Source organism: Plecotus auritus (genome assembly GCF_963455305.1).
Source record: "Plecotus auritus genome assembly, chromosome: 12".
NCBI lineage: Eukaryota > Metazoa > Chordata > Mammalia > Chiroptera > Vespertilionidae > Plecotus > Plecotus auritus.
This window is the reverse complement of record NC_137778.1, coordinates 29309635-29321075: the sequence shown is the minus strand read 5'-3', so window position 1 is coordinate 29321075 and position 11441 is coordinate 29309635. Positions and strand designations below refer to the sequence as shown.

The window sequence follows — 11441 nt, the reverse complement described above, 5'->3', positions numbered from 1 at the left end:
TGTGTGTGTGTGTGTGTCACTGTGGGTTTGAGGACCTAGGCTGTGGGAGGCCCTCTTATAGGAAGCTCAAGGGAGATGCTTCCTTCCAAGCCCAGGTTCAGTTCTTACTGTTTCCTGAGGAATGAAAAGTGCCCCTCAACTGTGCCTGAATCTCAGAAGTGCCTCTCTAGTCTGAGACTTCATTGCTTTGTTTTGTGAGACTGATAGGTAGGAGCCTTCGTAAATAATGGGAGAATGGGGAAGACATAACCCTTGAAAATATACTCGTTAGATTTGTATCTGAGGTGATGAAGGATTAAAGGGTTGCAAAAAGTGACAGATTTTTTTCTATTTAACATTACCATTCTGTGGTAATACAATTTCAGAAAGCACAATAACTTGACATTTATAACTTTGTTAGGAGTTAATGAGTTTTGGTCTTGTGAAATGAGAATAGTTAAGGTGCTCTGGAACCTTGAGGATGGGGTAGGGAATCATTATAAATGACTGAATAGAAAAGTTAGGGGGAAGGTGAAAACTATGAAGTGAAATACAGGGGAAAGATATCTGGAAGTTTTTCTCTGTCTTGGAGAACTTGGTTGTAGAGGACAATGGGCAGGTAGTAATAGGAGAGGGGAGATAAAAACAGGTCAAAACTTTGTAAGTACTCGGGAGCAGGCTTTGAATAGCCTCAAGTGTCTCATATTTTTGTCATTTTTGAAGACTTATTCTTAAACTCCATTCCTGGCCAATTCATATTCATCTGCTCCTTGCTTTAAATTTGCATTTGTGTTTAGCTGTCCTCTCAATTTTGACCTCAGTTTGCATTTCAGATGTTTTCTAGGGTGATGTTTCACCAACTAGATTCTGAGAGCCTCTGGGGATTCCTAGTTATATTAGGAGTACTTGAGTTACCACTGCAAAAGAAGTTTTATTTTTATAATGTTTGAAGTTATAAAACAGTAGATATGGAAGACCACTTTGATTTTTTTTTTTGGGGGGGGGGCATGATTTCTAAAGTTTCAGAGAGAGAGAGAGAGAGAGAGAGAGAGAGAGAGAGAGAGAGAGAGAGAAAGAGAGAGAGAGAGAGATCAGCTGCCTCCTGTACACGCCCTGACCAGGGATTGAACTCGCAACCTAAGATATGTGTCCTTACTGGGAATTGAACCCTCAACCTTTTTGGTGTACAGGACAATGCTCCAACCAACTGAGCAGCCCAGTTAGCCAGGGCCTGATGATATGGTTTTAAAAAGATCTCTTTGGAAACAGGATGGAGAAGATCCTGGAAGATAAATGGAGGGTAGAAAAGAGAAAAAATAGCAAGCTCACCACTCTGTAGTTAGGAAAAGTTTTTTCCATTTAATACTAGACTTTTAAGGATTTGAGATGCAAGCTTTTTATGCAATTACATCCAATGTTAAAATTGGTAATACATAATTTACAAAGATTAACATCAAAACAATCATCTATTTAGATATGCTTTTGTAAAAAGGAAATATATTAGCAGCATTTATATTTTCCGCAATCACACAGCCTACAGACATGCAGACTAACTGTATCTATTTGCAGTGATGTAGTGCTTTGCCCCGCATTTCAAACACCAAAACCCGCCTGGCAGCTAGGGGGATCTTTTTATTTTGTTATTATAAAATAACTGAAAAATAAAAAAAGGCATTAATCTCTACACAAGTAAGAAAAAACAAGTTTTTGCACTTACCTAACATTTGATTGTCTAAAAAACATTTCAGTTTTTAGTCTTTCAACAAAAGAAAGATAAAATGACAGAGCGTAGTGTCTTTTGCTTCTGTTCACACATATTACAAAGATTTTTCTTTTTTTGTCTTTTTTAAAATTTTAGTGTTTAACACTATATTAAAGGAAATATTGAATTTTAAACTCTTTCTTGTAACTTTCCTGCTTTTGACTAAAAGGAGACTCCCAAAGTGCCCCTATCCCCACCTCCCCCCACCCCCTCCCCGGCTCCCTGAAATGAAAACCAAAAAAGAAACCACTCAAATGGGCTTGGACATGCGATTTTTCCAGCTCCACACATGAGTATCTTATACCCAGGTCTCTCAGTAATGTACAGTGCTTCTCTACAGTAAGAAAATACTCCAAATTATTTTCTTAATTCTCTTTTTTCTTTAATAAAATATTTATTCTGCTTTTTCTCTGCTCAAGGGGATCTTTGGCATCCCCGGTCTCTTTTGTTTATTCCTCAAGATTGACACAGAAAGAAGAAAAAGGAAAAAAGATTCAATGGAATGGAAGGTGGTCAATGTTTCTACCTAAACAAGTCAGAGTGTCGTCATCATAAGGGAAAATGTACAATTAGGACAGCATTGGTCCAATATTAGAAAAAAGTAATGGGGACTGGTTTACTATTGTATTGCTTGCTAATCACGCAGCATATATATATATATATACACACACACACACACACACGTATATACACACACACACACATATATGTATATATATACACACACACATACATATATATGTACACATACAACTTGGCACATTTAAAAAACATCTTTTCTCTTATAAGAACATCTAAAACTTATATGCATATGTATGTCTGAGAAGACAACAAAGCAAAGCTTTTTAAATTTTATTTTTAAAGAGACATTATTGTCTGGTAACTTCTGGCCCAGAGAATGGGAAGGAAGGAAACACCCTGGATATCCCTCCTGATGATCAGGAGGGTGGAGGAAAGATGGAACTAGGGGTAGGGAGAACACATTGTCTCTTTAAGAGATAAAAATTGAAAACTGTACAATTAAGAAAACAAGAGTAGCGTTCTGAATTGATAATCTACACTCACAACAAATACTCTGATAGGTGAATACTGTTCAACAGTTTATGTAGTGATTTTTGTTTGGTGGGGGTTAGAGTTCATTTTTATATAGGTTTTAAAATGATTTTATTTTGAAATGAATCTTCATTCGCACAGCACAGCAGACACACACAAACCACAGTGCATAAACTGTACATGTGCTGGGGGAGGCCTGGCCTCGTTAGAAAAAAATATGTTCGGCAGGTTAAAACAAAGGTAATTATAAGTACTGTGCCCTCTGACCCCATGGGGGCCTTCCCTATTCCATGGTTCTATTTTGGGTAGTAGAGGTAGGGAGAGGAGCAGCAGTTACAAGTGCTTTGAGTTATCAGCTCATGTTTTACTTTGACATCGTTGGGCAAGAAAGGAGAAACTTTCCTAATCGGGGATCTGGAAAGAGGCTCCAGCTACTGTTTCTGTCTCAGGTCTCTGGGAGAGCTCTTGGAGCCTACAGAAAGCAGATGGGGTAGGTGGTGGGGTTCCTGGCCCTACCCCTTTGGATTCTGAGTTATACCTGGGTATAGGAAGCAGCTTCTTAGCAGTGCTTGTGGAATCAGAGCATGACAGAAAAACCCAAGCTGGGAGAGGGGCAAGTGTTATAAAGTACCAAAAAGTTTTGGTCATCCTCAATGTGCTCTGCCTTCCTCCCTACATTATTATTAACCTTCTGGATGAAGCAATGGAGAGGAAAACAAGTTAAATTGAACTGGTTAGACAGATCCCCTTCCTCTTCCTCTCTACTAGCTCCAAGGTTTATTAAGTACCTAATGTTAACGTCATGGCCCCATTCCCCTTGCTGGATGGACCCTTCCCACTCCTGTCTACACTCAGAGAACAGGAGGCAGGACTGTTAGCTCCACTGGATCTCAGATGCTTGAGGTTCTCATTCTTTTGAGGTTCACTTTCGAAAGCTGTTTTCTGGGATAAACAGCGTACGCCTTCGCAGTTTCCTGCCTGATCCTTCCTCCAGCAAGTATGTCACATCGATGGCTGAAAACAGAACCAAGGAGGCTGATCAAATACCACGGGCCTAGGCCTACTCCTTACTCCAGATCTGAGTTCTCAGATCAGAGGACTTCAATGTTTGCTTTTCTGACCTATAAGCAATTTAGGCCTTCCTCCAGCTCGGTATAAAAGCTGGTCTCTAGGAAGCAGAGCTTCTTACCTCCCAGTTTCATTCCCAATATATAACTAAAAGCAGGCCCATTAAAGAACTATACCATTTTCTTAGAATACATTCTATTCTGGACCAGTAATTAGAAGTTGTTCTTTTTCATTCCATCTCCCTAGTTTTCTATTTACCTTAAATCCTACGTATTAGCCTGATTCTTCTTACCATTTTTTCCAGGGATTTTGTCAAGGAGATTGAGCAAGATCTGGTTGAGTCGTTCCCGCTGGTTATGCCGTCGTTCCTCAGGGGTACAGGCTGATTGAGCTTCTTGACTACTTTCTTCTGTTTTTTTCCCGCCCTCACTGACTTCGGCAGTGGCCCCTTCCTGTTCTGGCTCCTCCAGGCTAGGCATCTCGTTGGCTGCTTGCTCCTGACTGGCCAGAACCTCTTCAATCAAGGGCAGAGCATCGTCCTCCTGGCCCAAGTCTTTTAGGGGTGGCTTTGAGCGCTCAGACTTCCAGGATGATCTGCCAGAAGGATATGTGAACTTATTAGAGTAAGGCTGAGAAGGGTACTTGGGGTTGGATGGGGCATGAAGGGAAGAGACCTCAGGGTGGCTTGAGACCCTGAAGCCTAGCTGTTAACAGCCTTGGCTCAATAGGTAAGGAACTTGGCTCTGGTCTTCACTTTATTATTATTTGAACAAACCATTACTTTTCCCTGAAACTTAATTTCTATTTGTAAAGTTCAATTTTTCTTCTTTCTTTCAGAAATCCAACAAATTCATAAAATATACCAGAGTTGGTTAAATTGCTTAGCTAGTTCTGAATGCTTCATGAGTACAGAGAAGTATGGTACAACTTTGTAGTCCAACTACAGTAAGTATTTAAATGAAGTTTTTACTTTTCCTAAATCTCTTTTCATATCTATTATTCAATATTTTTTCCCTTATGGTAAGCTACTGAAGTAGGTAAAGCAGTTGTTATGCCACCATTCAACAGAAAAAGAAGACAAGACTTTTGTGCTCTTTTTCCAAGAATACCCACTATATACAAAGCAAACATAAATAAAAATTACAAACTCAAACTGCTCAGCTAAAACTGTGCCTTGACAAAGGTCTTAATAGTTGATCAACTTTGGAGTAATGGGCAAAGCTTGCAGAAATCTAAAAAAGAGACTTTTTATGGAGTTCTGTTCCAAATTCTCTTCTTCTCTATCTGTAATCCTTGCAAAATCTCCCTCTCTGCCCTTACTGTTGGCACAACATTGGGCTACTCTGTCAGAGAATCCCCAGTCTTAGGGGTTGTTGGTAAACCCCTTAGGCTCTTCACATCCCCATGGGACTCACCGCCCTCCGTTCCTCTTGTAGTTGTCTGGGACATAATGAGGCTGCAGAGAAGAAAAGGAAGCAGTGAGTGTACAGTAGAAACTGACAAAGCTGGATCATATGATCTGGGGCTAACTCAGGATAGAGAGGTGGGGAGGTAAAGAAAGAAAAAAATAGGGCTGAAGCCCTTACAAGCCGAGTGACTATGTTTTAAAGTCAGAAGTTCAGTACTTCTATTAATCTGTAGGCCAGTAGGCTCATAGTTCTTTTTGCCCCATCCCAACTTTTAAGTAGTTAAGGTTGGGGTTTCAAAGCTAATCAGTGAGCTGCTGACTGAGCAAGTAGGACCAGAGAAATCTAGATGAGAGGCAGGGCTTGGTGGTGGGAGAAAGAATATAAAATAAATACTGTTTAGAGAAATCTGAAAATAATAATGGGAAAAACAGGGACATAAATGTTTGCTTTCTGGTTAGATTATTTCTAAGCATTCCAGGATGATAGCTATGAATTTTGACAGGCTCATTTACAGGAAGACAGGATGAGAAGAGTTAATCCAGGGTTTCATTATAGCAAATAGATGAATGGGTGACCAAAATCTTTACGGAATGATGAATGGCATAAAATAATCAGAGGAGTATGTTCACAACAATTTATAAAATATTAAAAAATGGTACACCTGTATAGTGTACTTACAATGAATAGAGGCTGCAGGACTGGCAGATGCTCTGGGTGAGTTAGTAACTGAGTGGGGAGTGAATGTGAAGGCCTAGAACATTACTGTAAACTATTGTTTTATAAACACTGCACTTTACACTTAGGCTATACCAAGCTTATAAAATGACACAAAGTTTAAATCAAGCATGAGAAAATGATGCAATAAAAAAATGTAAACATGAGATGTGTGAGGCTGCTGCTGGTGTAACAGGGATACTGTTTACAGAAGTAGTACACTTTAAAATAACTATAGAAGTGCAGTAAACACATAAATCAGTAACAGTCATTTATCATTATCAAGTAGTATTATGTACTGTATACAATTGTATGTGCTATACTTTTATATGAATGGCAGCACAGTAGGTTTGTTTACACCAGCATCATCACAAACACCTGAGCAATGCATTGAGCTATGATGCTCCAGTGTCATTAGGTGACAGAAATTTTTCGCTCCATTATAATCTATGGGACCACCATAGTTATATAGTGCATGGCTGTATATATTTTTAAAATTTATTGATTGATTTTAGAGACAGAAAGGTAGGGAGAGAAAGAGAGGGAGAAGAAAAGAAAGAGAGAGGAAGAAAGAAAGGGAGGGTCAGAGATTTGTTGTTCCACTTATCTACGCATTCATCGGTTGCTTCTTCTTTTTCTTTTTTTTTGTTACTCCTCACTCCAGGATATTTTTCCACTGATTTTTACGGAGAGTGGAAGAGAGAGGGAAAGACAGACAACACATTGATTGGTTGCCTCCTGCACGAGCCCTGACTAAGGCCCAGGCTGGGGAGGAGCCTGCATCATTGGTTGTTTCTTGTATGTGCCCTGACCGGAGATTGAACTGGCAACCTCAGGGTACTGGGATGACCCTGTAACCAACTGAGCTATTGGCCAGGGCTTATACTTTTTCTTCTGAATGCCTTGTACTTTAAAATTTTTATATAATGATGCCTTACATTTTAAATACAGGGACAAAAAGAAAAAACACTGAATAATTTTCACAAAAGGCTTCTCAGGGTTCTTGATTCTACCTGCTTCTTAAAATTATGGGTGTGAAAAACAAAACAAAAAACTACAATATGGGGCTCAAGGGCAAAGATTAAAGAGGTGAGAGAGAAAAAACCAACTAAAGTTTAGTCAGGAAATAAAAAATTTCCTGAGACACAGCTCATGCCAGGAAATGCAGAATAAATGCATTTATGCTGCTCAAACATCCCAAACAGAAATAAAGATTTCCAGAGTTTGGGATGGAAACAGGATGCCACTTGAAAATTCTTACTCTGTGAATTCCATGTATGAACTACATTGTCCTGACATGTACAATTAGGAGAGAAAGGAGACTTACAGAGAAATCTCTTTTGGGAGTGAGCTTCTTGGGGAAGTGATCAAAGGCATAGGGTTTGGTGCAGACAGGATAGCGGTTCCGGTGGATCTTGTAAAACAGGTGTGCTGACTTGTCAAGCCGATAATCACAGATGTACACATCTTGCTCCTTCACTCCTTTGGGTCTTCCTATGGGTCCAAACACTGTTAAATAAGCCTATTTTCCCTTCTCCACCCGAGCTGCCCAGAGACTACCCCACACCACTGGGAGAGCAGTCAGATTCTTTAAGAAGGAAACATTGCAGCTATTACTAAGCACTTGGTGACTGCAGGAGAAAGGAGAATTCTTAGACACTAGCAACAAAAAAGGAAAAAGGGTATAGCAAGTTGGGGATAATATAGGATGGAAAGAAACCAGAAATGTAGATAAAGTGCTGCAGGGATTTTTGAAGAAAGATTTAGAGGAAAAACAGAGCAGAATATGGGGAAGTTATGGGAAAAGAAAGGCAGTATAAATAAGGAAAGCACATTTGGAAATGAACACTTTATCCCACAAATACTAACAGAGTGCTAACTATACAGTATTACAGATAAAATTATAAAAAAGAGAGAATTAACATTATTCAGTACCAAGCACTAGGTAAAAGAAATAAAATAATACAGTATAGCTCTCTGACTAGCCTTGGACAATCTTTTACGAAACAGAGACAATAAAAATGCAACAGGCAATTTTAGCTCAATGACTAGGGGATAGGAGGTCATTTCTTAAGTTGCCCAGATCACTTACCTTTACAATATGTATAAAGGTCCAGCACACAGCAGGTCCCCACTACAGCCTCCAAGGGAATGATCTCATAGAGCGGCACTCGGAATAGCTCATTGTGATAGAACCGACGGGACGGAGAATGGTGGGTTTCATGGGGACGGAAGTAATGGTGGCCAAAGGCAAACCGTTCCTCTCTAAAAAAAGATAAAGAGAAGGGAGAGGTTTAGCTGGTTAGCAAGATCTTAGTGCTTATTCAGCTCTGTGCAGATAGGGAAGAGCTGGAAGAAAAGAGTAAGTCCTTAAGTCCTCAACACATACTTTTCATTCTTCCAAAGCTTCTCAATTCGGAAGATGTCAAGTTTATCTCTGTTAATGTGAGATAACAGTCGATAGGACTGACGGACAGGGTGGCCATCAGGCGTGCGCCGACTATCCCTCATCAGATATACACAGTCACCTAGGAAGGCAGAGAACACAGGAGAAGGTTAAAATCATTCCTGCTTCAATTCTGTTAGGCATCCATTGGTCTGGCCCCAGGTCTACATAGAAAGAAGTTAAAATCTAAAACAAAAAATTCAACCAGTAATCTAATGGTGATAATCAACTCTAGACTATGAGAATGACCTGAGGGAGGTCTTCCATCTTTTAGAAACCTACATGCCCTTCCTAGTCTTATAATTAGCTTTATAAGACCCTGTTCTCACCACATTAGTTTTATTTGGTGGAGGGGAAGTGCATGTAAGCCTAAGGACTGAAAGATATAAAAACTTTATTATATTGCTACTAATGGTCATATGGAGACAATGACTATTATGCAGACAAGCTGACACCTCCTACTATTCAGAAAGGTCTGCTTTGACAAGTAGGGTCAGCTCCTGTGTACGCACCTTGACGAAGAAGCAAGTCATCTCGGAGCAAACAGATGAAGTAGACACATCCAGGTTGGGCATAGTGGGGCCGAGGGATCATGGGTACCTCCTGATAAGAGCACAAAGCCAATGGATAAGGGCTGGGACTACTACATCCAGCCTGCTGATCTCTATTCAAGAGGAAGATACTAAAACCAAGAATTCCCCACCAAGTAAAACTTACTGTTTAGTCATTTCAATACATCACAGATATATAATAAAAGATGAAAGCAACTGGGAAAATGAAGGTAGAAGATAAAACAGACAGGCTAAGTACCCCAAACTATAAGCTATGAAGCACTAATTGTGTGGTTGCTCTGTGCCACCTAGAGAGCATTTGAAAATGTGTGAAGGGAAACTTGGTCACAACAACTGGGTGAGTTTACTATAGTATTTAGTGCCCAAGGGCCATGGAAGCCAAAGATTCTGCAATGCATCCCTCACAACAAAGAACTGTCTACTCAAAATACCACCAGCACCACTGTTAAAAAAAAAATCACAGACATAAATATGGCAGAGCTAAGATCAAAAGCCCATATAATAATTTGGGCAAATTATCTAATCTATAGTCTCTCCTGGAGTGTGCGGCTAAGGCTAACCTTTGCTGACTCTGAGTCCAGTGCTTTTTTCATTTAAATACTGCTTAACGTAAGTGGTATTTAGAGTACTCAAGTTCTGGGCTTTACAAGCTTCTTTTATAAATAGCTGAGTGTTGATAAAAACCATAGTTTTGCCTGGCTGGTGTGACTCAGTGGTTGAGCATCGACCCATGCACTAAGAGATCCCAGGTTCGATTCTGGCTCAGGGCACATGCCCCAGTTGCGGGCTCGAACCCAGTAGGGGGCGTGCAAAAGGCAACCTATCGATGTTTTTCTCTCATTGATGTTTCTCTCTCTCTCTAAAAATCAATAAAAACAAACAAATGTACACACACAAAACCCACCATAGTTTCACAGAGTACCATTCCTTCCATATATTTCTAAGTATTTTATTTTCCCTTTGATCCCACTCCTAAGAAAGGAAGGGCAGAATTATTACTCTCAATGTAAAGTGTAAGAAACTGAGGCCCAGAGAGGTTGAGTGACTTATCAAAGGAAATGCAGTACGTCAGGAGCAGGGTTGATAAAATATCATACACTACATCTCCTACTTTTAGATCAGAGTCTTATCAGAGGGCAGCTTACTCTGTCCACAGGCCTTGGGTCACACTGCTCACAAAGGTAGTGCTCCACATCTGAGTTCAATCCCATGCAATCACAGTGTTGCCACACCTGTAGGAAAAAAAATGCATGGGGGGACAGGGGTGTCTTAGACTTACTGAGAGAAGTCCTGGGTGCTAAGAATAAAAATATTTAACAAATAGGAGAGGGTAAAGTAAAACAGGAATGAACTAAGGGGTAAGTGGGTATGTAAAACATTAGAGATAAATGATAAAATAGGGGGAAAAGAGTAAGGACTTGTCTGAACACAAGTATACAGATTGGTTCACAATATATAGATCTGGGCAAATAAAATGAGAAGATGGGTAAAGAATGGGAGAATGAACACAGTACCAAACTATTAATTACTAAGTAACATATATCAATGATATAATTATTGTGAAAGGCTTTACAGTTACAAAATATTTTTAGTTATCTTTATCTAATTATATTCTCCCAACAATCCTATGTGTTACTCATAGCTCCATTTTTCCATGTAAGATAACAAGTTCAGTAAATTGGGATACTAAGGTTCTAATCCGGGCCTTCACTTCTTCGTCAGGAGCTCTATAAACTACATTCCATCTGTGTTAATGTTATACAGAGTGTAGTACCTCTAATGTTTTGCAAGGTAAAGCACTATCCTAAATACCATAATTCTTCTTGATCCATATTATGTAAAACATGTATAGTGGGAAGTGGGCAGAAAAAATGGGAGGTAGGAAAAGAAGGGAAGGATAAAATGAAAGAGACAGATATAAAAAAGGAGAAAGACAATATGGTGAACAGTGGGGGATAACAGAAACCAAGACAAAGTTAAAGTTCATAAAAAGCCATCAAGCCAAGCCAAAAGAGGCATGAGCTGCTTCTTTGAGTATGGTCACTATGTTCATCGGGACTAGGTGTCTGCTTCACCTCCTGACCCTCACCATGCACTTGTCACACTGGATCATGAGGCCTTCGTCCTTGTAGAGGCCACAGATACAGCGGATAACATCATCATCCTTCTCATGCCCATTCTCCTTTTCAGAGACTGAGGTCTCACTGCTGTCTGCCTCACTTGCTGTTTCTCCCACAATCTCATCAATTTGGGCTGATGCCTCGTGCCGAGCGTTATAATAGGCCTTTCGTAGGCGGCAAACATCTCTTCCAATTGGGGATTTACGCCCGTAGTACTTCTGAAGAAAGCAGAAGAAAGCAATCATGTTTGATCTTCTCAATATGGCTTAAAATTATACTTGAAGAGGTAGCAGGATTTTCTTTATCTTCCCATTTTGG

At 39.8% G+C, this 11441-nt stretch overlaps 1 protein-coding gene across 3 annotated transcripts in view; it reads right to left on the bottom strand.

The window, feature by feature from the left end:
* Positions 1 to 1314: 1314 nt before the first annotated feature.
* ASH1L (ASH1 like histone lysine methyltransferase) overlaps positions 1315 to 11441 on the bottom strand; it is a 136602-nt gene continuing 126475 nt past the window's right edge. For all 3 annotated transcript variants that reach the window (XM_080649290.1, XM_080649292.1, XM_080649291.1), the window contains 9 exons: positions 11093 to 11341; positions 10149 to 10235; positions 8944 to 9034; positions 8375 to 8513; positions 8078 to 8250; positions 7313 to 7479; positions 5278 to 5318; positions 4155 to 4456; positions 1315 to 3808 (listed from right to left, as the gene is read on the bottom strand). In XM_080649290.1, the coding sequence (XP_080505416.1) occupies positions 3717 to 3808; positions 4155 to 4456; positions 5278 to 5318; positions 7313 to 7479; positions 8078 to 8250; positions 8375 to 8513; positions 8944 to 9034; positions 10149 to 10235; positions 11093 to 11341 (1341 nt within the window). In that variant the 3' untranslated portion in view covers positions 1315 to 3716. The remainder of the gene's footprint in view (positions 3809 to 4154; positions 4457 to 5277; positions 5319 to 7312; positions 7480 to 8077; positions 8251 to 8374; positions 8514 to 8943; positions 9035 to 10148; positions 10236 to 11092; positions 11342 to 11441) is intronic.